At 65.9% G+C, this 23,782-nt stretch overlaps 5 protein-coding genes across 10 annotated transcripts; 3 read left to right on the top strand and 2 right to left on the bottom strand.

Moving 5' to 3' along the window:
* Positions 1-468: 468 nt before the first annotated feature.
* ILK (integrin linked kinase) lies at positions 469-6,241 on the bottom strand. 3 transcript variants are annotated; one of them, XM_033053247.1, is made up of 13 exons: positions 6,193-6,241; positions 4,675-4,768; positions 3,500-3,665; positions 3,113-3,208; positions 2,938-3,034; positions 2,769-2,852; positions 2,586-2,671; positions 2,281-2,390; positions 1,894-2,021; positions 1,670-1,791; positions 1,496-1,595; positions 1,289-1,419; positions 469-1,063 (listed from the first exon to the last, which is right to left on the bottom strand). In XM_033053247.1, the coding sequence occupies exons 2-13, from the start codon at positions 4,761-4,763 to the stop codon at positions 914-916; spliced, it is 1,359 nt and encodes a 452-aa protein (XP_032909138.1). In that variant the 5' UTR covers positions 4,764-4,768; positions 6,193-6,241; the 3' UTR covers positions 469-913. The 3 variants fall into 3 exon arrangements, with proteins under 3 accessions (XP_032909138.1, XP_032909137.1, XP_032909136.1); XM_033053246.1 differs by having other exon boundaries at positions 6,157-6,235; XM_033053245.2 differs by lacking the exon at positions 6,193-6,241 and adding an exon at positions 5,468-5,901.
* Positions 6,242-6,482: 241 nt separating this feature from the next.
* On the top strand, positions 6,483-8,897 carry RRP8 (ribosomal RNA processing 8). Its single transcript, XM_033052687.2, is given in 8 exon segments — positions 6,483-6,610; positions 6,685-6,742; positions 6,745-6,847; positions 6,924-7,311; positions 7,496-7,625; positions 7,919-8,025; positions 8,131-8,227; positions 8,703-8,897. Coding segments are annotated over 8 exon segments (1,044 nt in total). The 5' UTR covers positions 6,483-6,560; the 3' UTR covers positions 8,814-8,897.
* A 42-nt stretch (positions 8,898-8,939) lies between these two features.
* On the top strand, positions 8,940-15,775 carry LOC116992750 (F-box/WD repeat-containing protein 7-like). Its single transcript, XM_033052685.1, has 13 exons — positions 8,940-9,109; positions 10,215-10,394; positions 10,686-11,015; positions 11,435-11,517; positions 11,864-12,002; positions 12,271-12,405; positions 12,487-12,610; positions 12,691-12,827; positions 13,471-13,584; positions 13,792-13,973; positions 14,055-14,280; positions 14,846-15,056; positions 15,337-15,775. The coding sequence occupies exons 1-13, from the start codon at positions 8,978-8,980 to the stop codon at positions 15,603-15,605; spliced, it is 2,262 nt and encodes a 753-aa protein (XP_032908576.1). The 5' UTR covers positions 8,940-8,977; the 3' UTR covers positions 15,606-15,775.
* Positions 15,776-16,172: 397 nt separating this feature from the next.
* TIMM10B (translocase of inner mitochondrial membrane 10B) lies at positions 16,173-17,138 on the bottom strand. Its single transcript, XM_033052686.1, has 3 exons — positions 17,047-17,138; positions 16,686-16,781; positions 16,173-16,614 (listed from the first exon to the last, which is right to left on the bottom strand). Exons 1-3 carry the CDS (start codon positions 17,083-17,085, stop codon positions 16,408-16,410), a joined length of 342 nt encoding a protein of 113 aa, XP_032908577.1. The 5' UTR covers positions 17,086-17,138; the 3' UTR covers positions 16,173-16,407.
* Positions 17,139-17,184: 46 nt separating this feature from the next.
* Positions 17,185-22,811, top strand: ARFIP2 (ADP ribosylation factor interacting protein 2). Of its 4 annotated transcripts, none has more exons than XM_033053185.1 (9): positions 17,185-17,270; positions 18,184-18,291; positions 18,385-18,493; positions 19,418-19,528; positions 20,064-20,179; positions 20,296-20,517; positions 20,818-20,975; positions 21,055-21,229; positions 21,580-22,811. In XM_033053185.1, exons 2-9 carry the CDS (start codon positions 18,193-18,195, stop codon positions 21,733-21,735), a joined length of 1,146 nt encoding a protein of 381 aa, XP_032909076.1. In that variant the 5' UTR covers positions 17,185-17,270; positions 18,184-18,192; the 3' UTR covers positions 21,736-22,811. The 4 variants fall into 4 exon arrangements, with proteins under 4 accessions (XP_032909076.1, XP_032909075.1, XP_032909074.1 ...); XM_033053184.1 differs by having other exon boundaries at positions 17,200-17,270; positions 21,554-21,645; XM_033053182.1 differs by lacking the exon at positions 17,185-17,270 and adding an exon at positions 17,515-17,612.
* The last annotated feature ends 971 nt before the right edge of the window (positions 22,812-23,782 follow it).

Raw genomic sequence — 23,782 nt, 5'->3', positions numbered from 1 at the left:
GGCAGCCTTGCTCCTGTGCCTGCGTCCACAAATGCTGGCCCTGGTCCTCCGCATGCTCACCCTCCTCTGCCAGTCACAGGGGGCTCTGTGCTCCCAACAGTACTGGAGCAGAGTGGGGTTAGGGGGACAGGAGCTACCCAGCACTCTTCCTTCTCTTTCCCTAAACTGCCTCTTGTCTCCCATAGGGAATACCCTGGGGGCTGCACAGGCAGCACTCTGGAGCCAGGGATGGAATCCTGAGCCAACCCTTCCTGCACTGGGCACCTCCTGGGAGGGCCCTGTGCCCATTGTCCTGCACTGGGCACCAGAGGGTTGCTGGGGGTGGTGATTTTGTCCCCAGGGCTCTGTGGGCTGCAAGGTAGCCCCATATGAATCCAACCCCATCCTCAGTGCTAGACATCCCCTGTGAGTCCCAGCCCCCCACGCCCAACCACCTCCCCACATTCCCCTGTCCTGTACCCCAGCAGCTGGTTCCATACCAAATGTTTATTTGGTTGCCAGAGGCTATTCTGGGGCCAGAGGGAAGTGGCCAGTGAAGCGCGAAGCAGGGGCAGTGCTGGGCACCACAGGTGGCCTCTCCTGGCCTGCCCCTTCCCCCCCAGCCTTGGGGGGCTGAGTCCTGGGTTGGGCTTTGCCCAGCAAGGGGGACAGGGGGCCCCACAGCCCCGTCCCTCAGCAGCAGGGCCAGGCCACACGCTGTGCCCTGGGGGGCTGCCCAGAGGCTGGGTTAGGGCTACCCTGGGTGGGGGTCCGGAGCTTGCAGAGCTCCAGCGCAGGCAGTGCCATCTGTACCGTGTGTCCGTGGCTGGCTCAGGGTGAGGGGTGTCCTCTGCTCCCCCCGGCTCTAGGGCTAAAGGCACTTGGGGGTGGTGGGGGGCGCAAGGCAGCACTGGAGGGGAGAGGCACCTCCCCTCTACTTCTCCTGCATCTTCTCCAGGATGGGCACGATCATGTCGAACTTGGGGCGCTTGGCTGGGTCCTCGTTCATGCAGATCTTCATCAGTTTGCAGATGTGGGGGGAGATGCCAGGGGGGATGGTGGGACGTAGCCCCTCCAGTGCTACCTGCAAGCAAGAAGAGGAGCCAGAGTCAGAATTGGGATCCTGTTCCCACAGGCAGGGACATCTTCCACCTGCCCAGGTGGTTCCACACCCTCTCCAACCTGGCCTTAAACGCTTCCAGCCAAAGTTCTCTGGGCAACCTGTGCCAGGGCCTCACCCCCCTCAATGGCCAGAACCTCTCCCCTAACTCTGACCCAAATCAGTTCCTTTGCCCCTCCACCCCCTCACCTTCATACCAATCTCCATGTTGGACAGGTCAGCGAAGGGCACCTCACGTGTCACCAGCTCCCACAGCAGCACCGCGAAGCTCCACATGTCAGCTGAGCGCCGGTTGATCTCCTCTGGTTTTTTCTGCAGGGCTGGGGGATGGCTGGGGGCTGAGTGGGGCTGGGGGTGAGGGGGCCAGGCTGGCGGGGCTGGGATCTGGGCACTCACCTTCGGGAGCCACCCAGGCCGGGGCGTACATCCGCCCCGGGCACTGGAAGGAGAACTTGACGTCGGCCATGCTGATCCGTGCTGTCATGTCCTCATCGATCTGGGGAGAGCAGGGGGTCAGCAGGAGCCCCCCCTGCCCTCCCAGCCTGGGGGAGGGGCTGTGCCCCTGCTCACCATGACGCTGCGGCTGTTGAGGTGGTGCCGCGGGATGAGCGGCTCCAGCGTGTGCAGGAAGGCCATGCCCCGCGCGATGTCGAACGCAAACTTCACCGCCTGCATCTGGTCCACCACAAAATCTGGGAGGGGGGTGACAGGGGGTCAGCCTACCCTAAGCCCACCCAGGGCTGTGGCTGGAGAGACCCCTGCTGCCCCCAAACACACCAGCCCCCAGCACTCACTGGTCCCCTCGTGCAGCACGTTGTACAAGGAGCCATAGGGCATCCAGTGGCTGATGACGATGGGGTGGGGAGCTGGAGGGGCCTGGCAAGCACCCAGCACCGGCAGCACATTAGGGTGGGAAAAGATCCTGCAAAAGAAGTCACAGCCCTAAGAACAGGGAGCGGCTATCTCCACCCCCTCATCTGGCCTTTGCCCTCCCCCAGGGTCTCCCAACCCTTGGCTACCACCCTGGAGTGTTCCTGGCCCCACAGAGCTGGAAGGCTCCTGCCTGCCCCGTACTCTGAGAGCTGCTGTTGCCCTGAGAAGGTGCCAGGGTGGCCCTGGTCAAATGCTGGTGAGGATCCCAGGCACACGCCGGGGTGGCTTCAGGCAGGTGCAGCACTCACCGCAGTTTTGGGTATTCCTCGTTGAAGTCCCGGCTCTTCCGTGTCGTCCAGTCCCGGATTTTCAGCATTTTGATTACAATGTCATTGCCCTGCCAGCGCCCCTTCCACAGCTGGAGGAGCAGGGACACAGGCACTGTGAGACAGGAGCAGAGTCCCCAGCCCCCCCAGTGGGGCTCTGGAGCCCCACAATGAGGAGGGAGCCCCTTGAGCTGGGCAGGAGCTCCCTCCCTGCACCTGGCCACAGAACTCCAGAACAGCAGGACAGGACAGGGCACAGGCCCAGTCTACACAGGCACAGCACCCACCTCTCCTGACTGGTTCTCGTTCAGTTTGTGGCTCAGGCTCAGCTGTTTGAAGTCAATCCCGGCAAGTTTGTTCAGGGTCCCATTCCCTACAGTACAAGAGAGACATATCCCCATGGCTACTGGATCCAGGAGGCAGGGCATGGGGACCCACGGCACCCCCCGCAAAGCACCCCCAGTCCTTACTGGGCCGGGTGCGGGTCGTGCCCTTCCAGAATGTGTCCTTGTAGGGGATCTTGGTGAGGCTCTGGCCCAGCTTCTCAGCACGCTCTGCAGAGGGAGGAGGAGAAGGAGGGTGGCACCCAGAGCCTGCTGTGGCTGGCTGGAGGCTGCGCCAGTTGTGGGGTCCTTGTACCTTTCAGGACCTCTCGCAGCGGTGTCTTGGCCTTGTCTGTAGGGGTCTCACCGTATTTGTTAGCAATGCTGACCAGGGCCCCACTGCCCACCAGGTCCTATGGGAGCAGAGAGCAAGGACTGTGGTTTGTGATCTCTCCTCAGTCCCCCTCCCTCCTGCCCATGCTCCCACTCACCTCAGCCACCTGCTCATGTCCCCAGAAGCAGGCATAGTGCAGCGGTGTGTTCCCATGCTCATTTACTGCATTGATGTCTGCTTTGAACTGCATCAGCTGGGGACAGGGGACAGTCCCTGTGAGCCCAGGCAAGATCGCCATGAGCCCAGGACAGCCCCCATCCTCCTTGTGCCTTGTCCTGGGGGATGCAGGGGTAGCACAGTGGCAGCTGTAGGGAGGGGGCTGATGTGGGGCTCAGAGAGATTTGGAGGCAGTTTGTGAGGAGCAGGGAGCTCAGAGGCACTGGGGGATGACAAGTGTTCCTGACAGGTGATGAGTGGAGCAAGTCCTATGAGGGGAGTGTGGAGAGGGCTGGGGAAGGGCAGGTGCTGGCGTGGGGGCAGGTACCTTCTGCACGATGTCCCGGTGGCCGTGGCTGGCGGCCAGGTGCAGCGGGGTGTCATCGCCCCGGTTCATGACGTTGATGCGCGCCCCGCGCATGATGAGCATGTCCACCACGTTTGAACGGCCCTCGCGGCAGGCCCAGTGCAGGGGGCTGAACCCATGGTCGTCCCTGCAGGATGGTGGGGGGCTCTGGTCAGCTCTACCCCCCTGGCCCAGGCATCACTGGCATCATTCTCAGAACACCGGCCGCAGGGGCGAAGGGACCGGGTTGAACATCCATCCCACTCCCACCCACCCCCACCAGGGCCCCACCAGCCCAGGCCAAATCCTGTCTCCTCCAAGGCTGAATCACAGCCGGATCCTGTCCCCATCCCCCCACTCCATGACCAAGTAAGGGAGGAGGTGGCAGCCAGGCCTTAAATGGAGATCAGGAACTGGCAGAGGGGCTGCTGCAGCCCCGGCTCCCCTCCAGCCCAGGCTCCCCCCAGTCCCAGCCCCCCTCCAGCCCCCTGGCACAGCAGACCCCACTGCCCCCACCATGGCTCTGCAGGCAGGGGCTACCCATCACAGAACAGTCCCTTGGGCACCTTCTGTGGGTCTGGGAGAGCTCCAAGTGCCTGGCACCCCCAGGAGGGACAGGGAGGCACAACCAAGGGAGGCCATTTGTCCGGAGCATGTCCAGAATGCCACGGCCATGGCCTGGCTGGGGTCAAGGTACACACACTGCAGGCAGATGCTCCAAGCCCCATGCAGGCCCAAACGTGGCTCCTGAATGGCTGTGAGCACATGTTGGATCCCATAGTCCTGCAAGACCCCTGGGAATGTGCTGTGGGGAGCAGACACCTGGACACAAAGAGTGGCCCCCGCAGTTCCCAGCCCCAGTGGTCCCAGCCATGTGCCCACACTTCTGCCACGGTGCTCCCCAGAGAGGGGATGGGGACACAAGGATAAGGTCAGTGGACACAGCCGCCCCCATGGGGACAGGGGAGTACCCCCAGCCCAGCTGAGCCCCGGCTGTGGCCGTGAGGAAGTGGCCAGAGGATGTTCGGCCTCGTGCCTCAGCGATGCGGTAACTTCCTCCAGCGGGGAGGAGCTGTGTCCTGCCGTCTGCCATGGAGACCAGCGGAAACCAGCCCCCAGCACAGCCCCCCCGCCCAGCCCAGCCCAGCCCCACTCACCCCTGGTTGAGGTCGTTCTCGGTGTTGTCCAGCCACAACCGCACGGCCACCGCGTTCCCCTCCCGGCATTGTGTGAAGATATCGTCCATGGTGGCTGTGGGAGGGGACGTGGGTAAGGACATGGGGACCCCTGATCCCCCTTGGCTGGGAGGTCCCTGGAACAGCACGTACAGGAGCCTCCTGCCCCCTCCTTGTCCCCTCCTGTCCCATCCCCGCAGCCCTCCAGGAAGCCGCAGGCAGGCTGAGGTCGGGGCTGGAGCTGGACCGGCAGCCCAAGGGGAAGATCCCGGGTGACTCCAGCGGGGCCGTGGCCACCCGCAGGAAGCCAGGCTGGCAGCCCCGGGCTTATCACCAGGCACAGCTGGCCCCAGTGCCCACAGCTCTGGGGAGCAGTGAGGCTGGGGGAGCTCAGCACCCTCAAGGTGGGATCCTGCAGTCCCGTGACCCTCCGGACCAAGCTCGGCTGGGCCTGGTATAGCACCGTGCTCAGAAACCAGGACCCCAAAGTCTCACGCACTCTCCTTGGATCCACAGACACTCCAGCTCAGAGCCAGGCATAGAGCTCTCTCCTGCTCCCCAGGATCCCCCGAGTCCCTGACTGTGAGCGTGGGAGGGTGCGATGTTGAGCAGGGACACGGAGTGAGTACCACAGTGTGGGGACAGAGTCAGATTGAATGTGACACGCCTGACATACACCCACTGAGGCTCAAAGCTGCTGCTGGAGGATCCCCCCGGACCTGATGCCCACCCAGACACAGCGGGACCCCCACTCAGCTGCCCCCCAGGAACCTGCCTGCACCCCTTGTCCCAGGCAGCTTCGGAGGGGTGGGACACACAACCTGGATTCTTGCCAGGGTCTCATAGGCCCCAGAATGGCCCCAGCACATCCATGGCAGCACTGGCCCTGTCCTGGCACGACAACACCCACGCTCCCGGATGATATTTATCCCCCATCCATCTGGGGGCACCTCATGAAAAGGAGTCCCCAGGACATGCCACACCAGTCCCGGACCTGAGGGACCACACTCTGCAGTGGACACCCCATCCTGGCCCCACCCTGTTCCCTGCTCGGGCCGGGGCTGTGCCCTGCTGTCACCCACCGCCCCCTACCCAGTCCGTGGGCTGCCAGGAGCGGCAGCCCCAGCCCTGCCAGGATGGCCAAGTGCCCACCTCGGCCCTGCTCGGCACCCCGGGCAGGGGGCGGGATGCGGGGACACAGTCCCCCCGTGTTACCCCGAACCAGCCGCCAGTGCCTCGCTCTGCCCTGCGGCCCCATCAGTCCCTCCCCTTCAACCCCCCAATCCCTCCCCTGTACCCCCAACCCTTTCCTGCATTCCCAATCCCCTCCCTGCGCCCCCCACCCCTCCCCTGCACTCCCCCACCCGGCCCCGGCCCCGGCTCCGGCGGGTCTCCCCCCGGCCCCGGCCCCGGTTCCGGCCCCGCTTCGGGTCGCCGCAGCCTCCCGCTCGCGGCCTCCCCAACCTGTCCCGCTCGGTGCCGGTGCCGTCCCGCCGTTACCGGGTGCGTGTCCCGGCGGCTCCGCAGGGCGGCGGCTGCGGCGGGCGCGGGACGGCGCGGGGGCTCCGCCCCGACGCGGCGCCCCCTGCCGGCCGGAACCCACCGCGGCCGCGGCCCCGCCACACGGCACCGGGCGGGGCCACGGCCGGGGAGCGCGGCCGTGCGGGCTGGAGGCGGGGAACGGGGCGTGCCGAATCGACCGGGGGCGCGGTTATCCGGCCGGGGGCGGAGCGGGGTGTCCGCGGCACCGCCCGGTCCTCCGGGCCGCGAGGAGGGGCTGTGCCCGCGGCGCTTCCCGGGCGGGAGCACGTGCGGCCCGGTACCGACCGAGGGTCCCCGCTCCATGTTCGCGGAGCAGGACTGGAACGATGCAGCGGAGCCGCTGCCCCGCGGCGCCCCGGAGGGCCCGGGCCGGCCGGTAAGCGGGTGATGCGGGGGCAGCGGGCTGGGCCGGTCCCGGACGCCGGAGTCACCGGCCCCCGCTCTCCACAGGGCCCCCCGGGAAAGAGGCGGCTGCCCGGGACCGGCCGGGACGGCGAGGCGGCGCGGAAGCGGCCCCGGAAGCGGAAGAAAGCCGGCGGTTCGCGGGCCAAGGCGGGGGAGCTCCCGGCCGGTCCCGACGAGCTCCGGGATGTTGGGCAGCGGACGGACACAGGTACCGGGACGGCTCCGGGGCCCGGCGGGCAGGAGGGAGCCGCCTCCGCGCCCTGACTCCCTCTCGATGCCCCCAGACGGCCCGGCCGAGGCGGCGGAGGAGTCCGGGAAGCCGGCGGGGCTGAGCCGTAGGCAGCGGCGGAACCGGCAGAAGCGGCAGCGGCAGCAGGAGCCGCCGGCGGGGTCGGGCGGGGAGCGGGGCTCAGGGCCGGGCCCCCCGGAGGCTCCCCCGGAGCCCCGCTCGGGCCGCTCGGCCGCGCTCCGTGCACGGATGGAGGAGCGGCTGCTCGGCGCCCGGTTCCGCTACCTGAACCAGCAGCTCTACACCGGCAGCAGCCAGGACGCGGCGCGGCTCTTCCGCACCGACCCTGCCGCTTTCCACCTGTACCACCGCGGCTTCGAGCGGCAGGTGCGGCGCTGGCCCGAGCGCCCCGTGCAGCGCATCGTGCGCTACCTGCGCCGCCGGTGAGCGGGAGGGGGAATGCGGGGCCGAGGGGACCGGAGGGGCCGGTGAGCGGCGGCAGAACGGGGATGGACTGAGGAGGGGCTGGGGGGCGCGGGGCCAGAGGATGGCCGTGGGACGGGGGGATGACCAGGGGACCGGTGACCAGCCGGGCCAGGCCGCTCTGACCCCCTGTCCCTGCCCCAGGCCAGCGTCGCTAGTGGTGGCGGATTTCGGGTGCGGGGACTGCACGCTGGCCGCCAGTGTCAAGAACCAGGTGCACTGCTTCGACCTGGTGCCGCTGTCCCCGCGGGTCACCGTCTGTGACATGGCCAAGGTACTGGGGACACCCCCGGGGCAGGGAGCGGGTGCTGCTGGGCCGGCTGCGGGGGGGAAGAGGGGGCACCCTGATCCCGAGGGTCCCCTGCGGTAGGGGCAGCACGAATGTGTCTATTAGAAAGCTGGATGTGTGCCTGGGGCACGGCTGAGCCCACAAGCCTGGGGGGTCCGGGGGTGTTGCCCAGCCCTATAAACATCGCCATCCTCCTCCTCCTGCTCCCGGGGGTATGCAGAGCAGCTTCCAGGCCAAGTCATCATCCTCCTTCTCCGGGGGTGTCCCGGGATGGGCAGGTGCCACTGGCAGCTGAGTCGGTGGACGTGGCTGTGTTCTGCCTGGCGCTGATGGGCACCAACCTGCAGGAGATCCTAGGGGAGGCCAACCGTGTGCTCAAGCTCGGGTAGGCAGAGGCTGTGGGGCAGTGGGGGGTTGGGGGAGCAGCAGGGACGCTGAGCAGTGTCCTGGGCGTGCCTGGGCGCCCTGCTCAGAACTCAAGTGACTGCAGGGGGACCCTGATGGTGGCCGAGGTAGCCAGCCGCTTTGAGGACACTCGTGCCTTCCTGAAGGCCATGACGCAGCTGGGCTTCAAGACTGTCTCCAAGGTGTGTCCCCAGGTGTGCCCAGGGCTGGGTGCACAAGGAACCAGGGAGCCCAGGGACAGAGCCCAGAGGGGGTGTATTGAGTGTGGAGCAGACCAGGGGTTGGTGAAAGCAGGTGGAGGTGGAAGGCATTGGTGCACGGGGAGCTGCAAGTGCGAGAATGGAGGGTCCAGTATGCACAGGGGTGGAGTCCTGGGGACTGTGGGGGTGCGCTGTGGCAGTTTGGGATGTGGGTTTGATGGGGTGCTGGGGCTGGCGGGGGGATGAGGGGAGCCTGGAGCACACTGGGATTGTAGTGTGGGGCCTGGAGGTGGGTGTGTAGCCCGGGCGGAGCTTGGGGGTCCCAGGGCGGCAGGGGGTACCCGGGGCTGTCTGAGGCAGTACTGAGTGGTCCTGGAGAGGGCTGGGGGTTTCGGGGCTGTGGTGATGATGGGGGCTCCAGGGTGCCGGTAACAGTCGGGTGTTTCCGCGCCCCCAGGACTTCTCCAGCTCCTACTTCTACCTGTTGGAGTTCACCAAGACGGGCCCGGGCCGGCCGGGCCCCGCTCCCGGGCTGCGCCTGCTGCCGTGTCTGTACAAGCGGCGGTGACCGGGGCGGCGGGATGGGGGCGTGGCCACGGGGCAGGCCCCGCCCCCCGCGCGCCATCTCCAATAAAGCCGCTGCTTCCTCCCAGCTACGCGTGCGCCTGGGGGGGCGGGGCCGCGCCTGCGCGCTGCTGTCGGGCCTGCGCGGCGGCAGCGCCCGGTACCGGGATGTCGGGGCCGGGCGGGCCGGGCCCCGCCGGGGCCAAGCTCGACATCAACCGCGCCGGCGTGGCCGAGCTGGAGGGTGCTCTCAGCGGTATTGGCCGCCGCCGTGCCCGCGGTATCGTCCGCAAGAGAGAGGTGCGGGGGGCGGGGGGGAGCGGCGGGGACGGTGACCCGGACCCGGGACTCCAGTGGCGGTGTCGGTCGCGGGGCGGGGGCCGTGGGGCGAGTGCAGGGGCGACAGTGCTGTTTCCGTCCTCGTAGCCGGGGCAGGTGGGGCCGGCCGGGATCCCCGAGGCCGCCAGGCCGGGCGAGCGCAGCCGCCCCCGGTGCTGCCGTCCCTGCTGCCGGGTCCAGGTCGCGCCCCGGGCGAACCGGGGGGAGCCGGGTTCGGGCGGGATGGGACGGGCACCGCGCCCCGACTGCCTCCGAACGCGTCACCCGCGATGTTGGGGCGAGACCCTGCGGCGACCGGTGACATGGCCGGGAGCGGTGGGAGCGGCACCGCGGGCCCCAGCGCGGCGGATACGGGCGGGTCAGCGGCGGCCGTTCCCCGATGCTGCGGGGATGGGCAGCGCCGCGGCCGGGCGAGGCAGGGCTGGGAGCCTTTGGCATGTTTGGGGCTGGACAAGGAATTAGAGGAGTGGATGACCGAATGCTGTAGACACGTATGCTGGGAACACCGGGAGGCGGGGGGGCAGAAACCGGTAATACGAAGGGAGGGTGGTCTGGAGCAGAGCCTGTCCCGGGGCGGTGCTGCCACTACCCTTTGTGGGGAGCAGCAGCGCCTAAAACGAAGCCTGCCGGGTCAGAAGGGCCAGTCGGGCCCTTCCCGGGCCCGTGGGCTGCGCTGGTCGTCCGCCGGGTCCTGCCCCGGGACAGCCCGGCCCCCCGGGTTCCGCCCATGGCAGGCGCTCCGGGAGACCGTGCACGGTGATGGAGGCACCTCATCCTGGTCGGGCTGGGCAGTGCTCGGCCCGAGGTCCCGCGGGACGGTGGGTGCCTTGCACAAGTGTGTGTCTGCATGTGTCCAGTTGTTCCCCTGCCCTGGAGCTGCAGCCTCGCTCCCCATCCTGGCACTGGTCATCTGGCGGGCACAATGCTCCTACCGTAGTTGGCGGTTTTGGGTTGCTGCCCCTCTTTCACAGCGCTGTGACTCTTCCCTGCAGTGCTACTTGGGCAGGGGGCTCTGTGGGAGCAGGAGGGACTCTGTTCTGGGCAGGGCTGACTTCCCTCTGCGCAGGAGCTGAAGGGCTTCACTTGCTTGGATGACCTGCTGCATGTCAAGGGCATTACCACACGCATCCTGGAGCTCAACAGCCAGCGCATGACGTGCCGGCGGTGCCCAGGCCCCGAGAGGCCCCCACGGGCCAGCCCCACTCCCTTGGGGGACAATGAGGACCATAGGGCACCTGCAGCACAGGTAGGTACAGAAGGGTCCCTGCTGCCAGGACAAGGGAGAAGGTCTGGCTCTGGGGGGGCTCAGGGGACACTTGTGGTGAGCAGACAGAACTGCATCAGATTCTGGAGGAGCTCATGGTTGTGGGTTTGAGGGGTCTCTACCCTACAACCCCCCCTGTTGAGTGGAGCCCCTCTGCTCCAGGGCCATGGCTCTCACTGGCAACCCTCCAGCAGCACTCCCAGCCCTCTCCTGGTCTGCAGTGGCCCATGCTGGTGCAGAGTCAGCCCTGCTCCCTGCCTCTTCCCTGCTCAGGTGGTTGCTGAAGAGGAGGAAGAGGAGGAGGAGGAAGAGGAAGTTCCAGGGCCCTGGGAGCCAGAGCACCCCTGGAAGGGTTCCCCCAGGTCCGGAGCAGACCCTGATGGTTCTGGGGGGCGGGAGCCACAGGAGCACCCCAGGTCCACCAGGGAGCAGCAGGAGGAGGAGGAGGAGGAAGAAGAGGAGGAGGAGGAGGAAGGGAGCTGCTGCAGCGAGGAGGGGGAAGACAGCAGCAACGTGTACCTGTACTACACTCTGGGAGAGCGCTGGATCGACTACCTGCAGCGCACTGGGGATGGGGGGCTGCTGCGGCACCTGCGTCCCAAGGTGACCAGGGAACCAGGGAGTGCTGTGGCGCTCCAGGCACCTGTGGGAGGGTAAAAGGGGGGTTGTGATGCCCGGCTGCTGGGGCTGGAGAAAGAGATGCTGCCCCAGTCCCCCATCCAGACTCCTGCCCAGCATGGGGGTCCTTGGTTGTAGGGTGGGGGAAGGAGGTGCTACCCTGGTCTACCCTAGTCCCCAACCCTGCTTGGTCCTGGTGCAGCCCCCCTGCCCTGCATGGGAATCCCTTGTTGCTGTGTGGACCCTGAAGGGAGAAAGCAGGAGCAGGTGGGGATCTGCCCCATAGCTCTGGGCAGGGGGCCCACAGGGGCATGTAGAGGTCTGGAAAGATCAGCTGTGGGCAGGGAGTCTGCAGGGGTCTGCCTGGGCTTGTCCCAGCCACTCCAACCTGCTGTGTCCCACAGATGAAGCGGAAGTCAGAGAACGGGCCAGATGGCCGGGCCTTGTCCCCCGGGAAGAAGCTGTGCAAGGGCTCTGACTATGGCAGGTGAGGGGTGCCGGGTGTGCTGAGTGCAGCTGGTGCAGGGGGTTGTGTGTGCTGGGGCAGCACGTACCTCCTACTGCCCTCCCCAGGAGGATGATGCAGCCACTTGGGTGAGCAGGGGTTGGCCCAGGCGAGATCCAGCCCTGACCAGTTGCCTGTCTGCTGAGCAGGCTGGGCTGCATGTCTGCGCAAGGGGTCAACAGGGTGGGAGCAAAGAGGAGGAGTCAGTGGGGTGGAGCTCCCACTGGTGGGAACCAGTTCCAAGAGCCTCTGGCACAGTGTGACCCAGAGCACTGCTGGCATGTGCCACCTGTGCCATGGCCTCACTTGTGCCTGGTCCTTCTCCCAGGACACTGGGTCCCTGTACCCCCAGCCCCACGACCACCTTTGGGGACCTGCGCAATGCCAAGGTGGGGCAGGCCCGGCGCCGTCGCATCCCCTCAGTGGCCCCCCCTCCTGAGCTACAGGACTGGCTCCGCACCTTCCAGGTATGGCTCACCTGGTGGCTCCAGGCAGCCTGGGTGTGATGGGAGGGAGCCAAGCCTAAGGGATCCCACTGTGGGCCAGAGTTGGCCTCATGGTGGATTTTGGGTGATTTTGCTTGTGTGAGGAAACACAGAGGAGGTTTCAGCCCTGGCCAGGGTTGGTGTCACCTGTCACTCAGCACCACCAAACTCCCACCTGGCCTGGCTGCCAGGGCTGTGGCTGGGCTAGCTGGGGACACAGAGCCAGGAATCACTGGGGGTCCCCTTGCAGCGCTGGAGTGGCCCTGAGAAGCTGCTGGCCCTGGATGAGCTCATTGACCGCTGCGAGCCAGCACAGATCAAGTACATGATGCAGGTCATCGAGCCCCAGTTCCAGCGTGACTTCATCTCCCTGCTGCCCAAGGAGGTAAGTGAAGCTGGGGGACCGGGGGCCTGGCCTGACCTGACCCCTCTGGTGACCCCTCTGTGACCTTTATCCCTCCTATAGCTGGCCCTGTACGTCTTGTCGTTCCTGGAGCCACGGGACCTGCTCCGTGCCGCCCAGACTTGCCGCTACTGGAGGGTCCTGGCCGAGGACAACCTGCTCTGGAGGGAGAAGTGCCGTGAGGAAGGTGAGAGTCCTCCCAGGTGGGGGCTGGGGGGCCACCCCTGGCTTGACCCAGGTGAGGCACTGCTGTGTTGTCCCCTGCAGGGATTGAGGAGCCCCTGCACCTGCGGAAGCGACGCCTGCTCAGCCCCGGATTCATGTACAGCCCCTGGAAATTTGCCTTCCTGCGCCAGCACCGCATCGACATGAACTGGCGTAGTGGAGAGCTGCGGCCCCCCAAGGTAGGTCTGGGTGTCCCAGCAGGGACAGACTCTGGGGAGCTGTGATCCCCAAGGTGAGTCTGGGAGTGTCCCTGCCGTTGGTGGACCCTGGAGAGCTGAGGAACTGGTGGGGGGGTCCCTCTGGGGACAGACCCCAGGTCACTGGTATGGGGAAGCTGCTGCAGGATCTGGCTTCCTCAGAGCACTGGGGGCAGCAGAAGTGAGGTCCCCTGGGCCTGGAGAAAGGGGTCACTTTCTTTGCCCCTTTCCAAGGCCCCAGGCAGGGCTCCAGCCAGCCCCAGCATGCAGGGAAGGTGCAGTGTCACAGAGCTCAACTGTGTTCTGTGCAGGGTCCCAGAACCCTGGTGATCTCTCCCTGGGGGACCCTCCTGCCCCTGGGCAGAGTCCCCACTGCCCCTTTTATTGCTGCTTCAGGTCCTGGGTTCCTGAGCCCCCCACTTGCTCTCCTGTAACCCCTGCCCTTGTGCAGCAGCTGCCAAACACACCACACTCCCCAGCTCTGCTGCCCTGCAGAAGCATCGGGGGGTGCAGGTGATTTGGAGACCTGTGTGCCTTTCCTCCCAACAGCTCCTGCTGCCTTCCCATTGCTCATTGTGCTGGGGAGGGCCCACACTGCCCCCAACGCACTCCTGTGCTCCCACAGGTACTGAAGGGCCATGACGACCATGTGATCACCTGCCTGCAGTTCTGCGGGAATCGCATAGTAAGCGGCTCTGATGACAACACACTGAAAGTGTGGTCAGCTGTCACTGGGGAGGTGAGTGTGGCCCTGTCGCTGGCACCACAGGGGTTTGGGGCAGGGACTGTCTCCCTGTGCTGGGCACAGGTGAGGCCACACCCTGACTCCTGGGGTCAGTTTGGGCCCTTTTTGCCAAGGCCATGGAGTTGTGCTGCTCCTCTGTGCTATTTCAGGGGTGGGGAGAGATGAGAAGCTCACCTGTCCCTCGTGTCCTGTTCCCCACAGTGCGTGCAAACGTTGGTGGGCCACACTGGAGGGGTTTGGTCCTCCCAGATGAGGGACAGCGTTGTCATCAGTGGCTCCACTGACCGCACGCTCAAGGTGTGGAACGCTGACAGCGGCGAGTGCGTGCACACCCTGTACGGACACACCTCTACCGTGCGCTGCATGCACCTGCACGGCAACAGGTACGGGGCCGGTGCTGCTGTGTGAGAGGGGGTATCCGCAGGGGGTGAGGCTTGTTACCCCAGGTGTCCTCTCACCTGCAGGGTGGTGAGTGGTTCCCGGGATGCCACGCTGCGGCTCTGGGACATCGAGACGGGGCAGTGCCTGCACGTGCTGATGGGCCACGTGGCAGCCGTGCGCTGTGTCCAGTACGATGGCAACAAGGTGGTCAGCGGTGCCTACGACTACACGGTCAAGGTGTGGGACCCAGAGAGTGAGAGCTGCACCCACACACTGCAGGGGCACACCAACCGTGTCTACTCGCTGCAGGTACGGCCCAGCACACGTCCCCTCCTGCTCCTTTCCCGTCTCTAGCTCCCCTGCCCTCCCTGCAGGTACACCCTCGAAGGTACAGCCTGCCCTCCTGCTGGCTTGCCCTACCACTTCCCTGCCTTCCAGTCACGGGGCACAAGCTGTCCCTACGTGTGCTGTAGGGACAAATGGGCTCTGCCTGTGTCATGCAAGGCCCTGTGTGATTTGCAGGGAGATGTGGGCCATGTCTGTGCCCTGAAGGGATGTATCTGCCATACAAGGACACATGAACCATGCTTGTGTCCTGTGGGGACAGTCTCTGCCCCCCTGACCCCGCTTCCCACACACACATGCTACGGACACAAACACTCCTCCATACCCCTTCCCTGGAGCATTTCTACAGTCCAAAAAGCCAAGAGGTCTGTGAGCCCATGTCTCAGCTGCTGAACTGGGGTCTCTGGGGCTGGTGCTGAAATTGGGGGTGCTGTATCCCAAACCAGGGGACGCCAGAGCTGTGGGCCACACCCCAAACCAGGGGATGCTCCTGTCCTCGATGCTGAACTGCAACCCTTCTCTCTGGCAGTTTGATGGGACGCACATTGTGAGTGGGTCCCTGGACACATCCATCCGCGTGTGGGATGTGGAGAGCGGGAACTGCCTGCACACGCTCATGGGGCACCAGTCACTCACCAGCGGGATGGAGCTGCGTGACAACATCCTCGTGTCTGGCAACGCTGACTCCACTGTCAAGATCTGGGACATCAAGACGGGGCAGTGCCTGCAGACACTGCAGGGTGAGAGGGGATTCCTCACCCTTGGGGGGCAGGGGGGAGTTCCCTCCATCAGGGGGCTGGGAAGGGACAGCTCTCTCCCTTGGGCTGGGAGGGAGCAGGGGAGGCTCCCTGCCCTTGGGGCTGGGTTGGCTCTAAGCTGCTATGTGTGTCTGGACAGAGTGGCGGGTGTCCCTGAGGAGCCAGGGCGGGGTGGCTCTGAGCTGCCAGAGCTGGCAGGACTCATATCATACAGCAGTATCTGCCCCAGGTGCACCTGGGGCTCACAGGTGCCTCCCTCTAGGTCCCAGCAAGCACCAGAGTGCTGTCACCTGCCTGCAGTTCAGCTCCAAGTTCGTGGTGACCAGCTCGGATGATGGGACAGTGAAGCTGTGGGACCTGAAGACAGGGGAGTTCGTGCGAAACCTCGTGGCCCTGGAGAGTGGGGGCTCTGGGGGGGTCGTGTGGCGCATCCGTGCCTCCAACACGAAGCTGGTGTGCGCTGTGGGCAGCCGCAACGGCACTGAGGAGACCAAGCTGCTGGTGCTGGACTTTGATGTGGACCTTAAGTGACCCCGGCCAGCCCGGGCGTCCCGTGGGAGAGGTGGCCCCGGCGCAGGCGCTGGCCCCCGCGGGCAGGACAGAGGGAGGGCCGGGCCGGGCCTTATTTATATGCGCGGGAGTGCCCGGCCAGGCCTGCAGGAGCATGTTTTGTACACGGAATATATCGATTTATTTCTGTATTGGGGCTAGTGCTTACCTGCCCCAAACCCTAAGCACTGTCCTGGGCCTGCAGCTCACGCCCTCTGCCCGGGTGCTGCAGCACGGAGAGAAGAGGCCAGGCTCTCCTGGTGTCACAGGGGCCCTGCACACACATGTGCCCTTAGCTGGTGGGCACTGCCCTGGCAGCACCTGCCACCTACCCCTTGCCCCCTCATACCCTCACCCTGTCCCCATCTGAACACCTCCTCTGCACCAGCCCATGTTCAGGGCCCCACAGTCTCTTCGTGCTCACAGGGGCCTCCTGCAGGGAGACATTTGTCTCACATTGGATTCCCAGCTGTGCCATGTGCTCCCCAGCCATGGCACACCAAACAGGACCAGGGCTCTGCTGCCCTCCCTCTATGGCACACTAAGCCGTTACTGTAAAGATGTTTTATTGGGATTAACAATCCACTTCCCAGAAGTCCACAACCACTCGGGATAGGGGGCTGGGCTTTACCCCCGTTTTAGTGCCTCCATCCCCGGTGCCCTGCAGAGCCCAGCCACTGCTCGGGGCTCCCGGGGCCCAGTGCAGATGCTGCTCCAGCCTGGAGCTCCAGCACAGTGAGGATGCAGCTGCTCCTGCGCCGTGGGGATCTGTGGCCAGGTGCTGCTATGTGCCGGCAGCGGGAGCATCTAGCGAGGACTCCGCGGAGCCCGGGGCCGGGTCAGGGGAGGCCGGGAGTCCGGGTGGCCCCGCAGCTGCCCCATACTCGGCTGCGCGGCGCTGCAGCATTGCCGGCACCAGTCCCACGTAGGCGCCCATCAGGCGGTGGTTGGCGCGGACCAGCCTCGCGGCGCAGCTATCCAGGCACGACTCCTGCGGGAGGGAAGGGATGGGCTCAGGGGCGTGGGGACACCCGACATGCGGCCCCCCGGTGCCCCGCTCACCTCGCGGCCCGTGAGCAGCCGGTAGTTGAGGTTGCAGACGCAGTGGCGGAAGCAGAGCTCGGTCATACGGTTGTAGACCAGCAGGAAGTCCCGCAGCTGGGGAGCAGGCGCGGGTCACACCGGGTGAAGCCGGTCCGGAACCCCCGAAACCCACCGGGAGCCCCGGCGTGCCCCCGGCCAGCCCGAGACGCCCGGGTCCCTTCCAGGACCCGCCGGTTCTCCTACGAACCCGGGACCTCGAGATCCCACACCCGGAGCCCGCCGGGACACACCGGGACCCATCACCGCACCGACAGCCCCGGGACCACCCATACCGGCCTCGCGGCACACCGTGCTCCCCACCCCTGGCCCAGGCGCTCACGCTGCGGAGCTGCTGCCGGTGCTCGGCCGCCGGGTCCATGGCGGGCCCGGGCGCGGGCCCGGTGCCTCCGCGCTCGGCGGGACCAGCCGCCGAGCTCGCACCAACGTCACTTCCGCCGGGCTCAGCGATGACGCCACTTCCGGTTCACTGACGCCACTTTCGGCGCGTCCGGGCCGAGGCGGACCGGGAGAGGCGCGGGGGGGCCCGGCGGGGCCGGGGCGCAGGTGGGGCTGGGGGCAGACCGGGGGGGCTGGGCAGGGGGAGCGGCCGCGGGGCCGGTGTAGTCTGGCTGGGAGAGCCCCAGGAGCGAGGCTGGGGCCGCCGCCGCTCGCTCGGGCCGGTTCCGCCGGGAGCAGCCACCGGGGGTTCCCTCGGACGTCGGTGCCTTCTCGAGGCCTTGCCGTGCGTGGCTGCGGAGGGGGTCCGTTCCGACGCTGCCCCCGCCCCGGAGGCTGTGGGGACTGCAGGGCCGTTCTTCGGCGAGGATGGTTCTGGCCTCTGCCCGCAGGGTTCGACCCTAGAGCTGGGCCGGGCCCTGTCCCCGGCGGGGAGGGGACAGGTCACAGGTAACGGGTTCTTGAGAGCCCGCCCCGAGCCCCGCCTGCCCTGGAATGTGCCCGGACCGGTCCGGGCGCAGCGGCACCCCCCGCTCTCCTGCGGCTGTGGACGTGGCTCCCGGCGCCCTCCTGGCCGGGGTCGGGCTGGGCGCTGCTAGCTCCGTTGTCCCGGGGCAGGGTCTGCGGGACGCGGGGATCCCCGGCGAGCTTTGTGAGAGGGAGTACGGAGTGCGGCCCAAGGGGCGGGGGAACCCGGGAGTCCTGGGCGTGATGGTGTGGGAGCCACAGTGGGTCCAGGTTCATGCTGGGTTGGGGTCGGTGCCTCTGGGATGTGTCACCCTACGGGTCCGCTCTGGGAGCCGGGGGTGCCCCGAGAGACGGCTGAGCCAGGCAGGACAATCGCTGCAGGAAGCCCTGGGCAGGGGGCAAAGTCTGCTCAGTGCCAGCAGCTGCCGATGTGGGCCCCTCCCTCTGCGCTGTAACCTCCTGCTGTCCGCTTCCAGCGCGGCCCCGCGGGTACTAGCCGGTGCCCCCCGCCGGGGGTAGTCCTGGCCCCAGCACCGCCTCTGTGTCCCTGCAGGCCCTGAGGATGTCGGACGGGATCCTGAGCAAGGCAGCCACCATGGAGATCCCCATCAGCAGCAACGGGGACACCAGCAGCCTGCCTGAGGACGATGGCCTGGAGCAGGTCCGGGGATTGGGAGCCCCAGGGGAGTGTTTGGGACTGTACCAGGCCGTGCTGTCTCTGCATCTCAGCCCCCTGTGTTTCTCTGCCTGCCAGGACCTGCAGCAGGTGATGGTGTCGGGACCCAACCTGAACGAGACCAGCATCGTGTCAGGTGGCTATGGGGGCACAGCTGAGGGCATCATCCCCACTGGCACCATCAAAGGTATTGGGGCTGGGCAGGAATGGGGATCATCATGGGAAGAAGGGGCTCAGCTCTCCTCACTGCCCCTGACTTATGATACAAGGCTTTGCCACAGCCCAGCCAAGGTGTCTCTTGGGTGGGCTCTGTTCCCACTGGACTCGGGTTCTGTGCTGGGGCAATGTAGGGGAGTGTGCTGGTGGCACAGGAGGGGATGCTGCCCCAGCTCTGCTCTCCCTGGGCTGGCTTACTCCCCTATCACAGGGTGGAGTCTCTGCTGGGGAATCTCCATCCGCTTGTTCAGCACATCCCCATGGGATTCTGAGTCCCTTCTGTGGTAGAGGATCCCAGGTCTGTCCTGGTCCATACGCAGCGGGAGCTCTGGAGTGTGCTGGGATTGAGGGGACAGGCAGGGGGCCCTGAGCCCACACCCCACTGACATCTTCTTGCTGTCCCAGTCAGAGCAGGGCCAGTTGGGCTCTGCACCCTGGGACACCTGGCACCACTGTGCTTGTTCCATGCAGATCTCTCCCTGAGGGTCCCCTCAGGCTTTGAGGAGGGTCCATGCAGGCAGAGAGGCCCATGTACACACAAGTGTGTGTATGTGTGTGTTGTGTGCTTTCCTGGAGCACCACGGCTGCTGGTCCAGTGTCCCCATGTCTCTGTGTCCCTGTGTCACCATGATACCAGGCCTACCCAGCTCTTGGGGTGCAGGGATTCCTGCATAGGGGCCGGAGGTAGGGTGTTCCCTGGGTGGGGGAGTCCATCTGTGTGGCTGTAGCCATGTCTCTGGGTTCCATGCTCACCTGCTGCCGTCGCTCTCCCGCTGCCGCCCGCCCGCGCACTCGTCCCTGTCCCCTGCCCCCCGTCCCTTCTGCCCTGGCTACCCCACTGTCCCATGCCTGTGCCCCCTATCCTGTCCTGCCCCACCCTGCTCGGCCCCCGCAGCCCCCCCATTTCCAGGGTCTCTTGTCCACCCTCACCCCCCCCGAGGACCATCGGTGCCCCCCAGCGCGCCTGCTGCCCGTAGGATGGCCCGCCCGGCCGCTGCTCCTGCAGGTACTGCGCCCCTCACTCCACCTCTGGGCGTCCCTTGGGGCTGGGGGCCCCAGGCCTCCCTAGGGACTTTGTTAAGAGTCCCCGTGGCAGCTGTGTCATGGCCAGAGCCTGGTCCTGGTGCTGCTCCTTGTGCTGGGACAGAGGACAGCGCTGATGGGCCCAGGGGACTCAGAGGTGGGTCCTGGCCAGGGGAGCCCACCCTGCCCCTGGAGCCCACCTGAGACTCCCAGTGCTGCTGGGTGGTGTTCCCCCTGTGTCTGGCCTGGTGAGGGTGGTCAGCAGGATGGGACAGGGCCTGGTGCAAGCAGACATGGCTGAGCTGGGGTCTGTGCCCCTGTGTGGGACCCTCAGGGGGCTGGCAGGAGCAGGGCCCTCAGCACGATGCCTGTGAGCCGGCGCTGGGCACGTGCCCAGAGCGGGGAGTGCTGCTGGGGAAGCAACAGCTCCAGGGCTGGGGCTGCCCAGTCCCCATGGCTGCTGCTCTCCTGGAGCTGGTACCAGGTCCTTCCTGTCTCCATCCCTGTCCCTGTGCCAGGCCCTGGGCTGCACCCACCACCCCCTGGACCCCCACCTGGTGGAGAGGAGGTCGTGCGTGGCATTGCCGTTGAGAAGTTTGACATTGTCAAGAAGTGGGGGATCAACACCTACAAGGTGAGCGGTGAGGGGACCCCAGAGGCCTTCCTGGTGCCCCTCCCACAGCAGCTGCTCTCGGAGTGGCTCAGGGGACTCACACATGCTCTGGGGCCCCCCGTTTCCCCCGCCTGCAGTGCACCAAGCAGCTGCTCTCGGAGCGGTTCGGACGGGGGTCCCGCACGGTGGACCTGGAGCTGGAGACTCAGATTGAGCTGCTGCGTGAGACCAAGCGCAAGTACGAGAGCGTCCTGCACCTGGCACGGGCGCTCACGGCCCACCTCTACAGCCTCGTACAGACCCAGCACGCCCTGGGGGACGCCTTTGCTGACCTCAGCCAGAAATCCCCCGAGCTCCAGGTGTGCCAGGGCTAGGGGGACACTGCAGTGAGGGCAGGGACACCTGGGCACCAGGGCTGGGGGTGAGCAGGAGTGGCTGGGGCTTGACACTGGGGTTGTGGGGATCAGGATTTGGGGAGTCACACGTGGGCACCAGCACAGGAACATGATCTGCACAGGAGTGGATGTGCATGCTGGTGCTGGGCTTGGTGGTGCTGGGTCACGATTGGTCTCGGGGCTTTTAGCCCAGCACCCTAGATGGAGGGGAGGGGGCGTGTGATCTGTGCCTCCTCATCAGTGCACCCATCCCTCTGTCCCCAGGAGGAGTTTGGGTACAATGCAGAGACACAGAAGCTGCTGTGCAAGAACGGGGAGACGCTGCTGGGTGCTGTCAACTTCTTTGTGTCCAGCATCAACACGCTGGTCAACAAGACCATGGAGGACACGCTTATGACAGTCAAGCAGTACGAGACAGCCAGGTAGGGCAGGGAGTTTGGAGGGCTCAGGGATCCTGGGGAGATGTGGAGGCAGGTCACTGATGGTGGGGATTCTGTGCAGGTTGGAGTATGACGCGTACCGCACGGACCTGGAGGAGCTGAGCATGGGCCCGCGCGATGCCAGCGCCGTGAGCCGCCTGGACGCAGCCCAGAGCCAGTTCCAGAGCCACAAGGACAAGTATGAGAAACTGCGAGCGGATGTGGCCATCAAGCTCAAGTTCTTGGAGGAGAACAAGGTGGGTGCAGGGATGGGAGGTGTGGAGTGGGAATGGGGAACACAGGGATGGGAGGTGCAAGACAGAGGTGGGGGATGCAGAGATGGGGTACGTGAGGAGGGGGAGTTCGGGACAGGGATGGGGGTGTGGGGTGGGAATGGGAAATGCAGGGATAGGAGGCACAGGGATGAGGTCCTTGCAGGGATTTGACAGCCATGCTAGATTTGTCACTCAAGGACATTAATTGGGTGGAATGGGCAGTGGGAGGAGCGGGGGAGCAGTGGCACTTGGGGGGGTCTCAGAGGGCTTTCCAACCCCTTTTCTGTGCTGCTGGGGTGGGGTCAGGCCCCCCAGTCATGATCCCCTCCCAGATCAAGGTGATGCACAAGCAACTGCTGCTGTTCCACAATGCCATCTCTGCGTACTTTGCTGGGAACCAGCAGCAGCTTGAGCAGACTCTCAAGCAGTTCAACATCAAGCTCAAGACCCCCGGCGCTGAGAAGCCTTCCTGGCTGGAGGAGCAGTGAGCCCCCTGTGCCCCCCCAGATGGAGGAGCACACATGGACCTCAGTTGTGGCCGGGGGCTCGGTCTTGAATGGGGGGGGCCCCCAGATGTGGGGAGCTGCCAGTGGGCTGGGGCTCCCCTATCCCACAGCCCTCCTCAGGGCAGGGTGCAGCAGCTCCTCAGCACAGACCCCACACAGCAGACAGCTGGAGTCCCCCCTGCCCCTGACACTCCTAAGGGGCTGGGGACACCCCCCTTGCTGGGCTGCTGCCCCCAGGTACCCCACTCACCCTGGGGTGAACCAGGACCTTCCACTGTCCCCCCTCTGCCTCCCCAGGGCAGTATGAGGGTGCACCCCTCCCAGGCCCACTGCCAGCTTCCACCCAGGGAGACCCCTGCCCTGTGGCACAGTGGAGCTGGGAGGGGCAGCACCGGAACAGCCAGGTCCCCCCTATGTTGGGGGGGGCCTGTGGGGCCTCCCCACTGCACCTGGCACCCAGAGGGTCTCCTGCTCTGCCCTCCAGTGCCAGGGACACCCTGGCCCACTCCAGGCCATTCACAGGTGTTACCAGTGTGGCCGCTCTTGCACTCCTGATTCACAGGGGGCTGCACCCCCCAAAGACCCCCCTGCTTCCCTGGAGCTGTGGCGTCCTCAGCTGGGCTGGTGAGGGGTTCCTGTGCCCTGCTGCTAGTGGCAGGGGGGAGTCGCTGGCCAGGCACAGGTCCCCTGGAACCCTGGGAGAGGGCAGGGGGGCTCCAAGCTGGGACCAAACGTCAGTGGAGGCACAGGGGGGTGCACGTGAGTCCCTGCACGTCCGTGTGCAGGGACACGTGTGTCCCAGGACTGGGGCACATGTGCTGCACACGGGGGGCTGGGGTCCCGGCCAGGGTTCACCCCCACCCCACGAGGAGCCCCCCGCCCACTCCCGCACTTGGGCACTTTCTCCTGAGACAAAATTGTTGGTTTTTCTTGCTCATTAATTTAACCCATAATTTAATGTCGGGATCCGACTTCCCCCTGCCCCGCCCTGGTGACGGTCTGACCCGCCCCAACCCCCTGAGTTCTGTAAAACCCCGAATAAATGGTACAGATCAGTGTGTGCGGAGCTGCAGGTGGGACAAGCAGGGGCTGCACCCTGTGGGCTGGGGCTGCCGGAGCGGGTGGGAGATGGGCACGAGCCCTGTAATGGTGAGGAGCCCTTGTGCAAGGGGCACTGGCTGCTGCTTGTGGGGGCCCAGGCTTGGAAGGGGAATGGGAGAGATGGTTCTGGAGGGTGAGTGTGGCTTACGGGGTCCCTGCTCACTTGTGTCTGGCGAGGGGGGCCACCCCTTGCTCCAACCTCATGGCACCAGCGTGCACCAGGACCAGGTGGGAGTAAATGGCGACAGGATGGGGGGCCCTGCAGGGAGAAGCTGGGTGAGATTTGCCTGGGATTCCTGGCACTATCACTGCTGTCCCACTGGTGGCAGTGAGGGCTTGGCAGTCCTACAGGATGGATTCTCCTTCCCCAGGCCAGGCACTGGGGCCGGTGCCATCTGGTGTCCTCGTCCATTGCCCTTTGACCTGTTACCACTCTAGCTGCTGTTCCCCTGGAACCCCTGGACACCCCCCAGGACACTGTTTGGCCCCTGGGACACTCCTTTCAGAAAACCCCGGGAGATTCCCAACCACGCCCTGAACGTTCCTCTGGGACACCCTCTCCCCCTGCCCTGACCCCCCTGAACACCAAAACCCTCCCATGGAGTCCTGCAATCCCCAGAGCTGGATGTGGGCAATCCCTGGCCATACTGAACTACTGGAGTCGGGGGGTGTCTGACCCCAGGGGATGAGGGCTGTTCCCAGGCACCTGCTCTGTCCCCTCAGGTCCATCCACCAGGTTGTGAGGGATATTGGGAAGGACCAGGGGTCTGTGGGGATGAGGAGCCACTGGAGGTGAAGGTGGAGGGCCAGAGGAGGTCCTTGGTGGAGGGGAGCCCGCTTGATCCTCCTGTGCTGCAGATGTCCCAGCATCTGATCCCCACTGTGCTGTAGGGGGCCAGGGGACGTGCTGACCCTCAACACCTTGTGC

Source organism: Catharus ustulatus, chromosome 2, assembly GCF_009819885.2.
Source record: "Catharus ustulatus isolate bCatUst1 chromosome 2, bCatUst1.pri.v2, whole genome shotgun sequence".
In the NCBI taxonomy this organism is placed as follows: Eukaryota; Metazoa; Chordata; class Aves; order Passeriformes; family Turdidae; genus Catharus; species Catharus ustulatus.
Note: the sequence above shows the minus strand (reverse complement) of the source record. Positions and strands in the feature narration are given on the sequence as shown.

Excerpts from the sequence above, each read along its gene's own strand:
- ILK (XM_033053245.2), bottom strand. The coding sequence starts at position 5,561 with ATGTGCTGGGGCCATTCTGGGGCCTATGAGACCCTGGCAAGAATCCAG. Across the intron at positions 2,853-2,937 it reads GCTGCGAGAGGTCCTGAAAG|AGCGTGCTGAGAAGCTGGGC; the intron begins GTACAAGGACCC and ends CTCCCTCTGCAG. Across the intron at positions 1,420-1,495 it reads GGCCTGGGTGGCTCCCGAAG|CCCTGCAGAAAAAACCAGAG; the intron begins GTGAGTGCCCAG and ends GCCATCCCCCAG.
- LOC116992750 (XM_033052685.1), top strand. The coding sequence starts at position 8,978 with ATGTCGGGGCCGGGCGGGCCGGGCCCCGCCGGGGCCAAGCTCGACATC. Across the intron at positions 12,003-12,270 it reads ACTGGCTCCGCACCTTCCAG|CGCTGGAGTGGCCCTGAGAA; the intron begins GTATGGCTCACC and ends GTCCCCTTGCAG. Across the intron at positions 12,406-12,486 it reads TCTCCCTGCTGCCCAAGGAG|CTGGCCCTGTACGTCTTGTC; the intron begins GTAAGTGAAGCT and ends TCCCTCCTATAG.
- TIMM10B (XM_033052686.1), bottom strand. The coding sequence starts at position 17,085 with ATGGACCCGGCGGCCGAGCACCGGCAGCAGCTCCGCAGC. Across the intron at positions 16,782-17,046 it reads ACCGGCAGCAGCTCCGCAGC|CTGCGGGACTTCCTGCTGGT; the intron begins GTGAGCGCCTGG and ends CCTGCTCCCCAG. Across the intron at positions 16,615-16,685 it reads GGCTGCTCACGGGCCGCGAG|GAGTCGTGCCTGGATAGCTG; the intron begins GTGAGCGGGGCA and ends TCCCTCCCGCAG.
- ARFIP2 (XM_033053185.1), top strand. The coding sequence starts at position 18,193 with ATGTCGGACGGGATCCTGAGCAAGGCAGCCACCATGGAGATCCCCATC. Across the intron at positions 18,494-19,417 it reads CCCCACTGGCACCATCAAAG|CCCCCCCATTTCCAGGGTCT; the intron begins GTATTGGGGCTG and ends CGGCCCCCGCAG. Across the intron at positions 20,518-20,817 it reads AGAAATCCCCCGAGCTCCAG|GAGGAGTTTGGGTACAATGC; the intron begins GTGTGCCAGGGC and ends CTCTGTCCCCAG.